We start from the raw sequence: 18,874 nt of genomic DNA on the forward strand, positions 1-18,874 counted from the left end.
TGATGCTTTAGCAGGATTGGCAGTGCTGGATGAATACAGTGATTTAGTGCTCTCTTTGAACAGTGCTGAAATATCTGGGAAATTCAAGGTCCACTTTGGGGCTTCACAGATTGCACTGATTGAATAGTTCTGGCTATTTGGGTGTCCCAGCCTGAACTTTGAGGTCAGTGCCTGAAGCAGGGACTGTGAGTCCTACCTGCAGCAGTAAGGGGTTAGACAGGAAATGAATGTCAGCTTCCCAGCTAATTCCTGAGCTCAGAAAGCTGCCATCCAGGCCCAGTCTCCCTCAGTGTGCTGTCCCACAACTGCCAGCTTTTCTTAATTCTCAGAGGGCTGCTGTGTTCTGGATATATGTTCAGTTCATGCTTGGCTGAAATGACATAAGAATTCTACAGAAATAAAGAAAAATCCCAGTGAACAGAACAGCATTTGAAACACTGACAGTTCAGAACTGGAAATTACTTTGTTACGTCTGGTTCTGAGCCTGCTGACTGGCCAAAGAGATGTTTTGTTGTAATAAAGAACTAAAATGGTTCTTGACGTTCATTGCCCTGATAGCCATAAGGGCTAGGACAAAGGGAATGTCTCCCAAATGACACTTTAAATTGCCAGTCATCTTAGGAGGGAGAAATCAGTCAAATGCCCTGACACTGGACTGGACTTGTGAGCAAGTATAGGGACGATGGGAGGGAAGAGGGCACGTACAACAAGAACACATGCTGCTGAGATGAGACAGAAAGCGGACCCTTTGATTTTTCTGGTGCTTTGATTTCTAAGAAATGCTTCTTGAATCTTCCAGGAGCACCTTCTGCGCAATCATTTCTCAGCTGACGGAGGAAACACAGCCACTATTTGAAACCACTATCAAATCCCGTTCTGTGTCCGAGGACTCTGATGCTAAATTCACGTGCATAGTGACAGGTAACAGTGTCTTCAGTGAATAACCTGGTCCTGCATCATCTGCTGGACTTGTGCTAGTTAAACTCTACAGCAAGTGGTAACAAGGATAACAAGCCCACTGTTGTCAGACTGCTAAGTAGAGATTTGGCAATTGCATGATGATTTTAGCTTTAATTTAAGGGAGGGGGGAAACACCTGAAAGTGTAAAGAGGCAAAGGCATAAGCTAACATCTCAAGCGAGGCAAATGAAAGGCCAGAAAATGGAATATGCTGGTTACTGCTTGGACCAGCTACATTTTATTGTTCTAATCTCACTTCTTCTCTAATCCTGGACACCATAACTCAGGAATGTGTAGTTTTGGAGACTAAGGCTATTGTAACTGGAGCCAACTCTGTCTGTCTTTGCTGGCTGTAGATGGTTAGTGTGTTTGTATCAGTGCCAAACTTCTGTATCTGTCAACATCTGAAATAAAAGCTGGTTTCTGCACAATGAGCCCAAATCTTCTTTTGGGCAGGAAGGGGTTAAGCCAAAAAGAGGAGGAGAAGGGAGAGGCTGAAAAACAGGACTGGTGCTAAGAAATTTCAGTGATGTGGCATGGCAGTGCATTGGTGTAGAGGCAAGGGGCTCTTTTGCTGATGAGATGTTGTTCTTTAAGTACCGATGCTCTGCTCTCTGTGGTATGTACCTGTTAACAACTCTGTGATCCTTCCTGACCTTGCTCATGTTAATTATTCTGACATGTTGCTCAATGAGAGACATTAAACAAGTTTGTAAATTTTAGGAGAGTATCTCCAGTGAGCCTCTTAGGCACAAGAACCAAGGATTTCCTGAGGAAATCTAGTTTGCCATTAGAAACATGCTGGAAATAAGCTATGCACCAGGAAGTGCAACCTGAACCTTCTGAGAGCTGCTGTCTTTGAATTCTTGGCTTTTCTCTCACAGATTCCCTTGTTCTGCAGGTCTCACTTTCTGAACTTGCGGGGGTAGAGCTGATATATTGATGTTATTGAGGCTTAACTTCAGCAGACCTCTTATTGCTGCTTTGAGGGCCAAAGTGGGATGTGCTAGGGAGATGCCTCCAAACCATGCATGTTTGGGGATTCATTAGAAGAGCTCCTCCCAGTTTAAGCTTTCTGAAAGCAGAAGCTTGACATATTGTGCAATATCATGGAACTCATCATTCTACAAGTGTCAGAGGTGAGAAAATGTTCAGATATGTTGGGAAATCCAGAGTAACAGTCCTGGCTTCCCTCACTGGCCTAAATCTTCACCAGCTGCACCTTGAAGTTGACAGGTTGCTCCAATGAAGTCCATCTCTTTCTAGTGACTTGCACCAGGCAGAAAACTTGACCTTGATACTGGATTCATTTTCTACTCAAGTGAAGGAAATTGTCAATAAGTCTCTTCAGCATGTGTCGTGGTATTTCTGTGCTTGCTAAACTAATTTGGGGGATGTCTTTATGCACTTCAATTAATAAACCTACAAAACTAGGAATTTTCATGGAAATGTTGTAAAAATCAGCCTGGATATATGGGCAACTCCTCTATGTGGTCCTATGGACTGCTTTAGGAGCTCAGGATCTCTTTGGGAGAGAGGGGCAGGAGATGGGAAGCATACTCTTGATGGCAGAGTCTGGTCAGTAGCTCAGATATCTCTCCCTGCCATGATGTTTGCGTTCAACTGGGAGACGTTACTGGGAGAAAGGAAGTGGCAGTGGCATCCCTGGCCAGTGACCAGAGTGGAACCAGTTCAGTCCCAGCGCTGTGGCTGGAGTCCAGGGACACTTTGGTGGAGACAAAGGGCAGACAGTCAGCTGCTCCTGTTTTGACACTCAAGACACAAATATGGATACATGACCTACAATAATAACTTAATATTTTTTTTGCTGTTTTTTGACCAATAATGAGAGTTACAGGGCAGTCCCACATTGGGACATATTTGGACTAGGACTGGGCATGTCCTAGGAAGGCAGAAAGGTGCAAATGTTTGAAGAGCCAGTCTCCAGAATGTGCTAAGTGGTGCAGGCAAGGAAAAAGCAGGTCAGGCAGAGACAGGTTCCTAATACTCTCAGGAGGTGGCACAGACCCTCCTTTCCTGCTGTTGCCTAGTTCTGCCTGCTGCTGGTGTCCCTACTGCATCTGATTTGATTGTTTTGGGTCAAATCCTGCATCAGTTATGACATTTCCTTTTTTTAGGCGAAATTAGTTCATCCTTTGTTCTCTGAGAGATGTGAAAAACGGAACATTTCCATTTACTGTGCAGCTTCACCCCATGTCTCTGCACCAGTTGTTTTCCTTGGTAGGTCTTTCTGGACTTGGGATCTCAAGTGCCATCACAGATCCTTCCCAGTGAGTAGATATTAGGCTTCTCTCTTCAGAATGGCTCTACAAGGATACAATCCTCTACAAGGATTTTCCAGCTTTTCAGTCATTTCCATAGAGCGTTGGCTGGGAAGAAGAGATGGCTGATGAAATGGGGGAGGCTTGGATGAAGGTGCCTGGGTCTGTGGCTGCTTGTTAGGGAATGAGTCCAAACAGGAGAGGTGATGGCTGGATCTAGCCAAGGCCATCATATGTCAGCGCCAGCCCGTTGTTGTAGAGCTGCCTCTTCAATGCTGTTTCAGCCCTCCCTAGGCAGGTTCAACCCCTGTTAAATGGCTTCCCAAATCATCAGCTCAGGAGCTTGATCCCATCACTGCCTCTGTGGTTTTATTGTGAGTACAGAGGGGAAAGGGCTCTGCCCGTGCCTAGAGGAAGAGCACTGGGGTAAGATTAGTAGGCAGTCACAGGCTTAGTGGATGAGGATTTTAATAAGGATAAAGGAGCTCAACTTGTTGCATCTGTGGTGGTCCTCTGAGGGAAGAGTTTGAAGGATGAGCATGAAGTGCTTGGATGAAGGATGTTTGGAGAAATGCAGGAGGGGTTTGGAAGTGGGGTAGTGAGTACAAGAGCAGAGAGCAAGCTACTGGGAGATGAGAATGTTTGGTTTTGGGGCAGCCAGGACAAGGGAAGGATGGAGAATGAGCCCACAGGCTGGTGCTGTTGGGAGCTACTAACCTTTGAAAGTGCCTGTTCTTCCTGTCAGCATTGCTGGAAGCTTTGTCTTCAGGTGCTGGGGAGGTTTAAATCCATGAAGCTAGAAAGAATGAGATCTTACTATGAATTTTGTTCCTCAAAACTGCCTGAAATTCCTACTCCACATAGATTGTGTAGAGCAGAAACAGGAAACTGTGGTGATTATGTGTAATGGTTTTAAACTCTTACCACCTTCGTTTCAGAAGACAAAAACTCCCCACTTCCCTGACCCAAAAAATGGAAAAAAAAGTTACTGTAAACAGAGCTGCTCTGGGTGATTTTGGATGGATATATTAAGAACTGCTTTGGATAGATATTTTAAGAACTGTTTTGGATACAGTCACCAAAGCTTTGAAGACTTCTCAGAATTTAACAGCTTTCAGAAAGAGAATGTTTGATCTAAACCTGGCAATCTCCATGAAAAAAAAAAATCCTTGCTCTGAAAAGTCTCCTAGATCCTGTAATGGCTGGAGCAATGCTGCTGGAAGACACGCTTCCCTAAAGGCTTTTGCTAGGCCCGAAGATATGCAGGGGACGCCTGCTCTCCTCCCCGGAGCACCCGGCACTGCTCCGTTGCTGGGCCTAGGGCAGGCAGGGGATGAGCAGCTAGCAAATCTCTCCCGGCACCATCTGCGGGGGTGGGGGGGCGGGGCTGCGGCAGTGGCAGATTTTGGAAAGGCAAGTGCTGATTTATGCTCAAGGTATCTCATGTAAGGGTGGGCATCTGGTGCCCTGCAGTATGGCAGTGCCCACCAGTGGAGCCCTCGGCTCCACCCCTTGCTATGGTTTCAGGGGATGTACCAGGAGTGATGCCTGCCCCCTTTCCTCCCCCCTCCACCCCGGACTGGACCAGGGAATTCATTCACTCAGCAACTGGAAGATGGAAGCCTGCAGCAGCAGCAGCAGCTCCCCTCCCCATCCTAGGGAGCCCCATCCCGTAACAGGCATCTCTCCATCCCCTACTTGGCTCACGTTACAGCCCCTGGGGAGGGATGGATGGTGTTTGGAAGGGCAGCTGGGGCCACTGTCCTGAAGTGGGAGGTGGGAAACCTTTCAGCATCCCTCTGCGTGCAGACTTCTAGCCCTCACTTGCCCATAGCTCCTTTTGGCTGCAGGGTGGGAGTGGGCAGTAGAGCTGATCCCTCCCTGCCTGCACTGGGCTGGCATGGCTGTAGCCCCTCGGAGGGGGCAGGTATACTCAAGGATGCAAGTGCTATAGGTCAAACAGAGTTTAGGCTTAGCAGGAGGAAAAGCCTTTCCTTGAGGCACTGCACAGTTATGGAAAGCATAGTTCTTTCCGGCAGATGTCATCTGGGAATGGAAATCAGCTGTGGAGGCCATGGGGGGACATCACAGGGCTTCTCGGAAACAATCTGCTGGCAGTTCCCGGAATGAAGGGCTGTGATGGCTGTCCATAGGGTATTAGGAAAATCTACCTACCAGCTCCCTGCAGTACAGACCCTTGGGGGGCCTCCCAAAGGACTTGCTTGTGGGACAGCCTTTGTGAAGGGTTGGATTGCTCTTGGAAAAATGTGAGCTGTGCATGGAAATTTTGTTCATCACCCCTGGAGCAGAAAGAATCCATCACAGGCTCATTCAGCCCAAAGTCCTGCTGCCAAGTACAGCCAGTAGATAATATCTTATGGAAAATATAAGCAACATTATCAATCCTATCACTGGGATAGTCTCATGACTTTCTCTCTCCAGTTCCCAGTTTAGGGCTCATTTTCTTCAGCTACAAGTACCTGAGGGCTATGCATATCTCTAGAAACTGGTTTAGGGGTGGTCAGAACAGCAACAAAAAGCAGGCTGTGGCAACAGGTAAGGATGGAGAGCCATGCAGGAAGGGTTTTGGGAGAAAGTCATGGCTTGGCTTCCTGTGGAAGAGGAGGAACAAGGCACTACCCAGTGAAAAGCCAAAGCTGCTGGTGGCAGCAGTGGGAGGGGAATGAGGCAGCACAGCATGTGGGAGATACAGGGGCAGTGAGGATGGAGAGAGGGAATGCTGGGGCAGTGCAGAGTAAGAGACCTCAGTGAGGGAGGAAAATAATAGAGTAAAATCTGGTCTGTGGGGGTGTCTGGGATGGCTGCTGCTTATGGCTGCTGCTCATGGAGGACAGAAAAATTCCTCTGAGCTTATTTTCCCAGCCCTGTTTGGTCCCAGTGGACTAAATCCCTCCAGAGGACCAGGGGCCAGAGGACACTGGGGAGCCCCACAAGCAAGGGATGTGGACAGGGAGTATTCCAGAAGGGCAGATTGGGGCAGGGGAACCAAAGCAATACATTAGGAAATTTGGCATATGCTGTTTTTCTGGGCAAAGGCATTTTGGATTGGCCAAAACTGGAGTGAATTCCTGCTGATATGTCTCTACTCCTGGACTTTCAGTCCTGCTGAACCTACTAGGACCTTCATAGGAGCAGGAGTAATCTGGGCTTAGGCATTGCTATGGACTACCAGCATCTCTGTCTGGTGCAAGGAAGAGGTTTGGGGTCCTGGTCAGCCTTGAAACCTGTGGGTTGGCAGCTGGCAAGTATCTAGGATAGGTGGGGAGTGCCCTGTCTCTGCCCTGTCACTATTCCAGAGCCGTTGAATCTGGACACTTTGGATGTTCCTGGAAGGCCCTGACTGGCTCCATGCCAGGGATGCCCATAGGAGCTAACCCCCCTTGCATTCTGGGGTACTGGGGACTGGTGGGGTGAGCTCTGGGAGACTGGTGGAGGTGCTGGACTCCTTTCCTTTGGCCACAGGGAAAGCCAGCAGGGACATGTGCAGAAAATAAGCTTTGGGTGTCTGCCTTGGGGCTTTGAACAACTGCTGAGCATATTGACTATAGCTGAGACATGACATGATCATTGAAACTTCCATCCTGTGTCTTGGAAGTCAGCTTGGCTGTGCCAGGAGCCCTGTGTGAAGTGCAGGAACTCATGCTGCTGCTGGCTTGAGCAGTTTTTGCATGTAAACTTCTCTTACTCTGAGCTAGGGCTACTGTGGGTGAGCACTGAGGGCTGTGGGTACCACTGGTCCATGGGGGACTCACATGCTGATCCAACACTGCTGCCAGTGGTGGGGAATGTGGCTGCATGCCCGGTCTGCTGGCCAGCCAGTCACACACATCATGATGTCATTCTACTGAAAAGGCAGGTGACATCTGTTGTCAAGTGACATTTGTAGGACACCAAGCTGACTGTGATGCAATCAAGATTGTTTCTGTTCAATGGAAAGTTTCAGATCAGTTTACAGGCTGTGACACCATGTGAAATGCTGAAAGCTCCGTGGAGGGGAGAACTGTTCTCCAACCATAGCCTTGGTCTCATCAAAACATGCCTCTTCACATAAAAGTGATGGAATGCTCACCTTCTCCTCCTGGCCAGTGTTACAGGAGATGAGTGTGTGATCCATGCCCCTCTGTTCAGGAATGAAGTGCTGGGATTTTTTTCTCAAAAATAGCCCTATTCCTAAGAGTGATAAAAGTCTGAGATAAGCCCATCAAGTTTCCATTATTTGTTTCTGCTGTGTGATTTAGGAATGTGGTGAGCCCAGAATAGCATCTGTCCTGGTCTGCTGGAGCGTTTTGGTTTGCTGCTGATACCAAGCTGGCTGTGCTCCTGGCTGGAATGTTTCACACCCTCCATCTCCTCCCCAGGGTACCCGCAGCCGGAGGTGACATGGTACAAGGATGATGAGGAGATGGATCGCTACTGTGGCTTACCCAAGTACGAGATATTCCATCACGGAAATCGCCACACCCTGCAGCTGTACAAGTGAGTAAAGGAGCTAGAGAGGGGCTGGATTTGGTGGTGGGAGCTCTGAGTGTGTTCTCAGTAGCTGGAGGAACTGTCAGCACTTATGCTCCCCATTGCAAGTTCCTGGCTGTCCCTTCCCCTCCAGCTCTTTGCTCTGGCGACTCCCCGATCACACAAATACAAGATCCATTACTGCATCCAGGGATAGCTGCCATGCTGGAAGCAACAGGAAGGGCAGGAGAAATCCCTCTCTGGCGTCTTCCAGTGCTGAGCAATAGGGCTGGACAAAGGTGAGCAAAGGGGAAGCTCTATCTGCCCCCAGGATGATAGTCCAGAGAGTCAGGCAGGACAAAAACAGAAACAGTTCACAGGAGTGTCCTAAGCTACAGCCCTTTCCCAGAAGGGCCATTCCTACCTATCACCACGGAAAAGGTTGCTTTGGCACTGATGAATGGAGCCAAGGCCTGCCTTTATCCAGCCCTGACTACCAGCTTCTTTTAACTTCAGGTGAGGACTGTGTCTCTGAAGAGCCAGGCACGTTGTGTCCCCAGCAGGCAGGGACCTGTCGCACCTCACGTCCTGGAACTGGGATGTCAGACAGGTGCAGCAGTGACAGAAAATGCAGAGTATCAGTGTTGCTAATTGTCCTGTCATCCCTGTGCTTCTAGCCTGGGCTTTTCTGCTGCCCCAGGTGTGCTCCAGATTTCTGTCAGAGGCTGACTCACCTCTTGCGGGAGCAGGGATCTCCATGGGCCAGGTGTCCTCAAGGGTTGACAACAGGAATGGCAGGCACATGTTTGTGCTCTTGCCTGTGATGTGGGGTGGGAAGGCTTTGGTTAGGCAGTACAGTGGAGGAAGAACAGGAATGTCATGTAGGCTGTGAAGAGCTAAGAGGAGAAGGTTCTGCAGAGGAGTGTGACCAAGAACAGTCGAGAAGCCTGGTGCTGCCTCTTCCTCCTCCATAACAGCCCTCTCTCACCAGTTACAACCAAGGGTGGAGCTGGGCATGGATTTAACATCAAACCTGCTTGTCTATTAGTACTGAGAGAGTGCAGAGCCGGGGAGGGAGACCAGCCCCAGGCCTCCACACATTCTGTGGGCATCTCATGGGCCACATCTTCATTTTCTGGCCTCTGTGGGGCAAGAAGTGGGAGAGCAGGCAGGGAATACCTGTGTGCCCAGTAGGAATCCTGGGGAGGATGAGTAGGTCTCATGCACAGCTTTTGGTTTCTAGGTGCCGAGAAGAAGATGCAGGCATTTACCAGGCCTCAGCTAGAAATACCAAAGGCATCGTGTCCTGCTCTGGTGTGCTGGAAGTGGGAACCATGACGGAATTCAAAATCCATCAGAAGTGGTTTGACAAAATGAAGAGAAAAGCTGAAGAAAAGCTGCAAGAGATAGAACAGGGCAAGAAACGAGGAAAAGAAAATGTGGAGGTGGAGAAGTTGCAGGGAATGAGCCCCGAAAGGCTCCAGAGGAAGCGGAGGCTGGCTAGGGATCAGAATCTCCAGTCAGGAGACTCTTCATGGGAGAAGGAAGATGCAGCGAAAGTGCACGTTGCGGATTCACAGTCCAGATTACACAAGGATATTGCTGAGACACAGGAGCAGCCAGTCAGTGCAGTGACAGGCTTCCCAAACAAACTGTTAGCACCTCTGAAAGGAGAGGTGACGACCAATGGAGATGCCACTTTGGAGACTGGGGAGGAGAACGGGAACAGCTTTCTCACATATATCTATGAGACAGTGGAGGACCTGGCAACTAAGCCAGGGGCAAAAGACTCTGCAGCTAAAAAGAAAAAGAAGGTGGGAGCTCCTTCAGCAGCAACGCAGGAAGTTTCCAAGCGAGAAGAAAGTGGGAGAGACAGGGCCAATCCTTCCTCAAATCCCAGGTTTGCCCCTCCTGTCCCCTTACGTAGGAATGCACGTTTGAGGGCAGCAAATGATCAAGAAGTGGAAACCAGTCCAAAAGTCAAAGAGCCTGGGAAAGCTGTGAATCAGGACACTAAAACCAGTGATGACGTGTACTTCTCATTAAAGGACATGTATTTTGATAAGCAGGTGAAGCCAACAGCAGGGAAGGAGGAGGTGGGAGCCAAGGACGAGGCCGGGAGCGAGGCTGCCCTGCGGCCTGTGGCCATCAGCAGACAGACAGAGGATGCTCCGTTGTCCTCTGAGGTGTCAGAGGCAGGACCTGTGCTGTCTGAGGGACAGAGAGGCCAGCACCAAGCACAGAAGTTGGAGGGAAACAAAGAGGTAACTAGGAGAGAGAGCAACCAACGCAGGGGTGGCAACAAGAAAATACCTTGTGCTGGAGGGTTGTGCTGTGGCACCGCGCCTGGGAGGCTGCGATTGCCTCAGAGGATCTGCTGCCGAGGCTCCACAGGTCTCCACTGGTGAAAGCACCCAGGGAAAGGGCTTTCTGGACTTTGTGTGCCCGGAGAGCAGAGCTCCCCCCCCATCTCCAAACAAATGTCAGCTGAGGTGGTGAGAGAGATGTAAGCCGGGGCCATGCGAGCAGCTGGTCTCCGGGTGGCCTGGGGTGGCTGTGAGCTCTCCAGTTTAATTGGCAGCCTGACCTCATGCGAAATGTTTTCAGATCAGTTCAGCAGGGAGCTCTGAATGGCTATTTATAGCTGGGGGTGAGGGCCTTGTGCACAGACAGATGAGGCCAATGGCATCTGTTGTTTAGCAAGGGAGCCAGAGCTTCAGTGGTGCTTAACGAGCCCCCCCATGCAAATGAGCACAGTGTGCCAGGTACACCACGTGAGCTGCACCGCAGGGACTTGAGGTTTGTTTACAGTGCAACATGTATGCAGTAGGTCTGGACTGTTTTTTTGGCTCTTCCCTGCTGGAAAACCCTATTGGGAGACTCATTGTGGTGGTGATGAAGCACTGCTTCAGCACCTGCTCCTGACCCTCAGCGCATCTTTTAGTCAACTGCTATTTTTGTCGCTTAACCTGAAGTATTTTCCATGAAAATGTTAGACTGGAACCTACCAGACTATGTTTTACCTTTTTTAATTTAACGACCCCTTCTGTGGTAAAAGGTTCTCCATGTCCAATTTGCTGTCAGGATCTGGAACTTGGGCTGTCGTAGGTGCACACTTTTGGTACAGACAAGACTCCAGGTGTAGCACCATTCCCTTGGTAGGTAATGCACATACTTCAGGATGTGGAAACATCCACGATACAGAAAGTGGGACTGCTGGGTGCCTCAGTGGAAAAAAGGTCCAATCCTTTTAGATTTCTTTAGCCACAGGTAGGAGGAGCTGTGCTGATAAGAACCTGCTGTGTTATGCAGTGACCATCTCTGTTCTGGCCTTGCCACTGCACAGCACCCTGAACCCATCTCCAACCTGACCCACAGCATCACATAATGCTGCAGAAACTATTGCTATGTAGGCCAGCCCATGGCGAATCCATTTGTTTCCCCCCTCTCTGCTCTTTTTTATGCCCCTCATTCTCCAAGAGGGTGGAATATGTTGGAGTGCAGCAGCCAGGCTTGGGCTGTCATCCCTGAGCCTTTGACATGCATCAAGGTATTTTTCTCTTCAAAACCCCACTCACAGAGGGAAACCTGTGACTTGTCAGCTGGTGTGCCTTTGAGGAGACAAAAGGGGATGCTCATGATTTGAATTTGAATCCTTCAGCTCCTTGGTGCTGCTGGGGAAAGTCCTCAAGCTTTTGTGAGACCAAATAAGCTGTTTTAAAGCCCTTTAAAGCTGATCCAGGCATGTTTGAGGATATTTTCACCCCTCAAGCACGGATTACTTGTCTATTTCTCTGTTATTCTTCTCTTAAACAAGACAAGGTCGTAACATGGGTGTTATCCTGGCCTTGGGACCTAGCTGGGCCTCCTGCTCAGGACTTCTATTTTGAGCTGGATTTGACTGTAACAAAATGCCAGACCCTACAGCCTGAAGCCAGGCTTTGAACATCCTCCTCTGTAAGAGCCGAGAAGAAACTGGATTTGCATGATGATCACTCTTGCTCAAATTTTTAACTGATGATTTTATTATATTTCTTGTATATGGCCCTAGTTTTGAGTGATATTTACAAGTACTTAAAGACAGATGCTTTCCTGAGAAGCTCCCAGAAAGCTTTTCTGACTGAGCTTTAACTCGTGCACTGGTGATAAGCAAATTTCCCACAAGCCCTGAGCCCTCTTCAGCCAACTCTTTAGTTGTCCCCATTGACCAACATCACTGTACAGAGCCACCACTGTGCATCCACCTGTGAACCACCAGCCCTGATTCATCTGGAGTATCCTTGGTTCAGCCCCAGAGTGGAGGAACCAAGGATGGTCCCACCTTTAGATTGGGCTGTTCCCATCCCCATCCCTTTCTGTGTCATGGAGGATCAAATACTGTGGGAAAATTTAGAGGGGTTTCACTGCATGAGTTGTGTCAGTCTCTTAAAATCAAACCTTTTAAGCCTGAGCACTGGGCTGCTCTGTGTTGTGACACAGCCCTCTGAGGGCCATGACTGTAAGGGAACAGGAGTAGGGACATGTGGCATTTGGGGGTGCCTTGTGCAACCCTAAGAACTGGAGCCCCATTTCTGCACATCCTGAGTGTGGAGACTTGAATTTTGTGGGCAGGAGTGGCCTCTAATGGTGCTCATCCCAACCCAGCCCTCCAATACTCACTTTGTCCTAACAGTTGAAGATGGACTTGGACAAAGGCCTGGAGTGACAGGACGAGGAGGAATGGCTTCCCACTGCCAGAGGGCAGGGTTAGATGGGATATTGGGAAGGAATTGTTGGCTATGAGGGTGGTAAGGCCCTGGCCCAGGTTACCCAGAAAAGCTATGGCTGCCCATCCCTGGAAGTGCTCAAGGTCAAGTTGGATGGGGTTTGGAGCAACTTGGTGTAATGGAAGGTATCCCTGCTCATGGTAGGGGATTGGAATGACATGATCTTAAAGGTCCCTTCCAACCCAAACCATTCTAATATTCTATGAATTCCTCTGGGGAGGGCTTGCTGAGAGACTTGGTGCTACCTTTCCTCTTTTTCCCAAACTATCAAATGAAGCAGAGGCAGCACAAAATAGAAGGTCTAAGTGCCACAGCCCTCCTTTGCCACAGCCTTCATTTGGGAGGCTTAAAGTTCAAGTCAAGGACCTCAGGAGAAAAACCTTAGCAGCAGATCCTTGGGGACCTGTTGTGTACATGCCCTGTTCCCATGTGATTGTACTGGTGTTGCTCACGGAGCATCAGCCAGGCAGGGCGTGTATATCTGCCTTTCCTACAGAAATAGATGGTGCCCCTTGGCCGGAGGATCTCAGCAGATCTCCTCGGGATAAAGCTCAGCCGTCGCAGCAGGCAGCTCCCTGACAATGTTTGCTGGTGTGCAGCTGTGGTCGGAAACTTTGGAGCTTCCTGAATGTCAGAGGAACAGAATGGTTGGGCAGTGCTGATAATGTCATGGTGTACAGTTTCTCTATAAATCACTTGGGCAGCCTCATCCAGATAGTGTGTGACTTCCCCATTGCTCCAGCTTGGAGTAGAGATAGTATTTAACAACAGCAAGGGAATTACATGAGGTCTCAGCAGTGGCTGGGGGAAAGGGAAAAGTATTGCTCCTTGGGAAGGCGCTGAATCAGAGGAGATTGGATTAAAAGCCACTGAATGATTTAGAGAGGCAGTTCTGCCTCTCTGTGCACAGCAAAGGCATTGAAAGGCAGAAGGGTTGGAGCTAATGAGAAGAAAACACATTTTGTGCAGCAGGTGGGATGCCCTCATGTGGGATGATGGCAAAGCCAGGAGATCTGGATGAATGTCAGTGGTACCGCGTTAATGCTCATGATTCAGAAATTGGGCAGTGCCATATGGTACAGGTGGACCACAAGTAGGACGGAGCAGACCTATGCAGTAAAATTATGGTAATTTTTTTTTTAAATTTTTTTTTTTTTTTTTTTTTTACTAGATTGCAGCAACAGTGGGACAGTCTCCTGGTGTCCTAAAACACCCAGTGTCTTGTCTAACCACAGAGTCTGGTCAGCAAACCAATAAGTTAGAGGAGGTCAGAAAGGAGGTGCCTGTCTGCCAGGAGGCCATGGTGGCTGTGAAAATGACAAATCCTCGTCTGAGGCCTCAGGAGCCACCAAAGCCAACAGCACCTTCTCCAGACCATGTACAGTCCAGCAAGCAGCAACCACCCCCAAGGAAACAGGCAGAAAGACATTCCCATGCTCTTGAGGGCAGAGAGACTCAGCAAGGACTGTTACATCAAGAGGACAAAAGCCAAGACGGGGAAGAGCCATTGCTAAAAAATTTGAGTCTTCCAAAGGAGAAAACAGGAGAAAACCTTTCTCTTGAGCAAATGCCACATCAGACAGTCAAGGATAGGAAGAGCAAAGAGGCAGGAGCAGAGCTGTCTGGGAGCTGTCCCAGTGTGAGGACAGGAGGGAGTGGTGAAGCAGAGCCATGTCCTGGGACTGTGCACAGGGAGGCAGGAGGGACAATTCTGGGGCAGCAGAACACTGAAACAGCAGCTCCTATGTCAGTTGCACTTGTCGAGGAAAAGCTGCTTCCTGTTCGTGCGGCAGAGCTGTCATTGGCTCGGGAGGCACTACTGTCAGCTTGTGGAGCCCCAGGGATGGAGGCCACTGCAGGAGAGGTCCCATCTGGAGCCCAGCTGCTACCTCCTGTGAAGGGAAAAACAGAAACCACAAAAACAGATGGATCTGCTCCACAAGAGGTGTTTTCAGCCAGCACGTTAGGGGAGGTGAATGCCAAACCAGTGCCAATGGGACCTCATGGGAGGGAAGGAGGAGAGCAGACAGCCACAGCTCCATGCCAGGGACCGGCAGCACCTCCAGGGACTTTTGAAGGAGGCGCTGAGGTTCAGCCACAGGTATCGCTGGTCCTTCCTGGCCCCGAGAGATGTCAGGAGATGTCTTTGGAGGAGAAAATGCAGCACAAAAACCTGATTTCCTCCTTAAAGAACTACCTGCTGCTACTTCTAAAAATGTCAGATAACAGTAAGGATGCCATGAAAGGAGACACTGACTCTGGGGACAAGGAGCAACCAGATGCAGGGGAAGGCATGATGCCAGAGATAGGCATTGCTGGGCTGAGCCCTCGCACCTCAAGGAGAGTTTTGGAAAAGGTACAAAACAACCAGCTCTTCCAGACAGCAGAGAACTTGCCTCTGACCCCCAGGACGTCCAGGCGGATTACAGGCATGATCAACGAGGAATTTGTTACCAGCCAGGAGATGCTGGCTTGCAGGCCTGTGCCACCAAAGAAACACGCTTGGGTTGCCCCCAAGGCCGAGGGGCCACCCCTGCTCTCTGTGCCCTCCATCGTGGTGGGCAGCATGCCAGCATCAGAAGCAGGGCAGCCTCCTCACTCTTCTGATTTGCCTCCAGTGAGCTCTGAAGAGAGCCCTGGTGACCCTCTGGCAGTGCTACCTTGTGCCACGCCAGAAGAGCTTGCTTTGGGAGCCCGGCGCAAAATATATCTGCCAAAACCCAAACAGGTGGGGGATGAAGAGGAGGCAACCCCGGAGAGTCTGGGGCACACAAGGAGTCCGACTGTTTTGCCACAGCAATCCAGGAAGAACACACCTCTATTGCATTCTCCTGCCCTGTCTCCACCCTCTCCCACAGAGCAGTGCTCTCCAACCCTCACAAGGAAGATGACGATGTTGGAGGTTCCTAAGCTGTACAAAGAGCATGCAGGTGACACCAGTGGTGACCATGAGGTCCCTGGAGATACTAAGCCAGAAGCACAGCCAGCAGAGTCCCAGAAAGCAAATAACCCATTTAAAGGTGAGGGAGGAGGTAATCCCCATTAACCATGTTGCCTTGTTGCCTACAAAGGGGTGGCCACATGAGTTCTCTGCACTTGCAGGCTTTTCAGCATTGTCCTTTGGCTGTGTGAAAGCCAAAAGTCTCCCCCAAGACTTCTGCCCAGTGCAGGGAGGGTGGAGGCAAGAGGCAGCAGCACTGAGACTGGCTGTCTCCACAGCCTGGACTTCGTGGTCCAAGGGATCATAGAATCCTCTTGTTGTTGGTCTCTGTGTTCTGGTCCTCACCAAGCCTGATGCTGGTCGGGGATCCTGAACAACCTGGTCTAGTGGGAAGTGTCCCTGCTCATGGCAAGAGAGTTGGAACAAGATGGTCTTTATGGTCCCTTTGAACCCAAACCATGATTCTAATTCAGTAGACGTCAGCAAGGTGCACGCTCCTCTTCAATAGCCATGGTCAATGCTAATTTGATCCCTCATGGCATTGAATTAGAAAAAGCATAATCCTGGGGTTGAAGGAGCCAGATGATGACCTCACAGGAAGCAGCAGTCTTGCAAAGTAAGGATAGCCTTAATGAATTCCCACTTCAGTAGATGAAGGTTTCCTCCAACATTCCATTGTGTTTTTCTGCATTCTGTCTGATCAAGTCCTGCTGGGTATTGCAATGCTGCACTGTTCAATGAATTTGTACCACTTCTATCCTACCTTATTTATCCAGAGTTCTGAGACCTTCCCTGGGAGGACAATGTTCTACCAGGCTCTGCTGACATATGTGTGATACCCAACACCCAAGCCCTGAGCAGCAGCATTGGGGTAAACTGGCCTGTCCCTGGAGCTGCAGCCAGCACTCCATCTCACCATCCATCTCTTTGCACCCTGTCCTTAGTTCCACAGGTGGTCCGTAAGATCAGAGCAGAACAATTTTCCGATGCATCAGGAAACCTGAAACTTTGGTGCCAGTTCTTCAATATATTGAGTGATTCTAAGCTGATGTGGTACAAGGATGAGATCCCTGTAGCTGAAGCCCAAAGGAGGTAACTTGCCAGCTCTGCATCGTCGTAGTCCTTGTGTGTCACCTGCTAAATCCAGCTCCTTGCTTTGACTGGAGTGTGAAAGTGTCCCTCCTGTTAAGGCTGCATGGGAAGCTCAGTGCATGGCATGGTACATTGTGAACTTCATCTTCTCAGTGCCCATGGAGGGAAAGATCGCCCAGATGGGGAATTGCTGCCAAATTTATCCTACTGATGCTCCATCTGGAGTCTGTGCCTTGAGTACCTAGACCTTGGGGAGGGCAGGGAAGGTGCTGTGCCCATCGCAGAAACTGAAAAGTGGATGTAAACTGCAAAACTGTGACCCCAAATGATCCATTTGAGGGTGGCAGCGGTGCTAGGAGCGTCTTCGATGCAACCACCACTGGCAAAAGCAGGTCTGACTGTGCCCTCTTTATCCTTTGGTATTGCTGTTACGCAGGGAGAGCATATTGGGACATCTGGGTGGCTGATTGTATCCTGGATGCTCCTTTGGGTGCACTATGGAGAGCAACTTGTTCTCAAGCCCAGAGGATTTGTGTAGAAACATCATCCACATCAGTAAGGATTTGCCTTTAGTGTTGCTTGAGCAGCCTTTATAATGAGCAGGCAGAAAGAGGTGATTCTGGGGCAGAAATGGTCTCTTGTGGCAGATCTTTGAGCTGGGGCAGATGGACCGGGAGTGGCCATAGCCTTCTAGGGGACCAGAGCAGAGCCTACTCAGCCAGCAGGTCTCAGGATGAGGGTCCCAACTCTTTCCTCTGCAAAGCCCTGACCCACCCTTACTCAGAGGCAAATACCTTTATCAGTCTGTAGCCCAATCCCGGTCTGATTTTGCAGGGCTTGCCTGGAGGAGGAGCATCTCTGTGAGTACAAAGCACAGGGCAGGACTCCTGATGCCATGACATTCCAGGGGAGCAGTTGGGATGCCCTTGGGCTGGCTTCCTTTGTAGTCCTCTGAGGGCAGCATTGTGCTCACCTGCAGCACCTGTCACAGGGCTCCTGTGTGCCCCCACACACCACAGGGGCTGAGGCCACGCTCCATTTTTTTTCCCAGTGCTGGCGACGAAGGCCAGGCAGCCTTGGCTATTGTGCAGGCTTCCCAGAAGGACTGCGGGGTCTACCGGTGCATGATCAGCAACGAGTACGGCACCGACTCCACCGATTTCCTGCTCAGCCCAGAAGGTGAGGAGCCCTCAGAATCTTCTCCCATCTGCCGGGTGTGCCAGGGGGTGGTGTGGCCAACTATGGAGAGGGCTTGGTGCCAGGCTTGTTATGGGTGCACATCCCGTAACACCACCTCTGTGAGGGGCATCTGACTCTGTATTAATTTATGAGCGATTCCCACCATCCTACTTGCCATCCCTAGTTGTGCGAGTGCATGGGGCAGGGTGGGATCCTGTCAGGACCTTGACACCTCTTTGCTTTCTGTCTCCTCTAGCGTTGTCAGGATTTAGCCTGCGGGAAGAGATTGAAGGTAAGGGCTACGTGTGATGAGCTGTGACCGCTGCCCCTCGCTGTGCAGGGGACAGGCAGCTCCGTGGAGGGGGCAGGATGTACCTGCATTGTCCCTGCTCACCAGCACTTCCCCCCAGCAGTTGGAGAGGAGATCGAGATGACACCCATGGTGTTTGCAAAGGGTTTGGCCGACGCAGGCTACTGGGGGGATAAGCTCTTCGGGCGCGTGGTGAGTGAGGACATGGAAGTGGGTGCTGGTTTCTTGCGCAAAGCCTGCCGTGCCAGAGCCATCTATGGCCTGGAGCCCATCTTTGAGTCTGGCCACACCTGCGTCATCAAAGTGCACAATTTCATTGTCTTTGGGACCAAGAATGAGAACAGCCTCATCGAGAAGAACTACGATATCACCATCCAGGTGGGCATCCTCGTGGGGCACCATCCACCTATCTCCCCTCCACCTTCCCCATCTGTGTGTAGGTTGGTCCCCAAACAGTCCCCAGCTCTGTGCCCAGTTTTGCTATGTCCTTCCACTTTTGGAATGCTCTGAAGAGGTCTAGCCACGTTCCAGTGGTCTGGTCATGTCTTTGTCATTATTGGCATCAGCTCTTCTCTGAGCAACACAGAGCTGCTTGGAACCTTCCCATCACTTGTCCTTTGACCACCAGTACAGGGAAATAACTGGCAGTGGTTCCAGGGAGGTGTCGGTGAGAGACAGGACAGGTCTCTGACTCTTCTGTTTGCACCTCCAGGAATGTAAAGTACAGAACTCCAGCCGTGAGTACTGCAAGATCTTTGCTGCTGAGGCACGAGCCATCCCTGATTTTGGAGCAGTGCCCGAGTAAGTAAGGTGCTGCAGCTCCACTGGCTTGATGCCCTGGCAGAGCGTCCCAGGAATGGTGGGAGGGTTCCCTG

General features: G+C 50.2%; 1 protein-coding gene across 1 annotated transcript in view; it reads left to right on the plus strand.

The window, feature by feature from the left end:
* The window catches only part of ALPK3 (alpha kinase 3), a 33,701-nt gene that overhangs the window by 12,290 nt on the left and 2,537 nt on the right, over positions 1 to 18,874 (plus strand). The window contains exons 3-11 of the mRNA XM_050309445.1: positions 800 to 921; positions 7,621 to 7,738; positions 8,955 to 9,975; positions 13,649 to 15,497; positions 16,363 to 16,510; positions 17,562 to 17,689; positions 17,946 to 17,981; positions 18,103 to 18,377; positions 18,712 to 18,800. Coding sequence (XP_050165402.1) covers positions 800 to 921; positions 7,621 to 7,738; positions 8,955 to 9,975; positions 13,649 to 15,497; positions 16,363 to 16,510; positions 17,562 to 17,689; positions 17,946 to 17,981; positions 18,103 to 18,377; positions 18,712 to 18,800 — 3,786 coding nt within the window. The remainder of the gene's footprint in view (positions 1 to 799; positions 922 to 7,620; positions 7,739 to 8,954; positions 9,976 to 13,648; positions 15,498 to 16,362; positions 16,511 to 17,561; positions 17,690 to 17,945; positions 17,982 to 18,102; positions 18,378 to 18,711; positions 18,801 to 18,874) is intronic.

Source organism: Myiozetetes cayanensis, unplaced genomic scaffold (genome assembly GCF_022539395.1).
Source record: "Myiozetetes cayanensis isolate MyiCay16 unplaced genomic scaffold, myiCay2020 scf14, whole genome shotgun sequence".
NCBI lineage: Eukaryota > Metazoa > Chordata > Aves > Passeriformes > Tyrannidae > Myiozetetes > Myiozetetes cayanensis.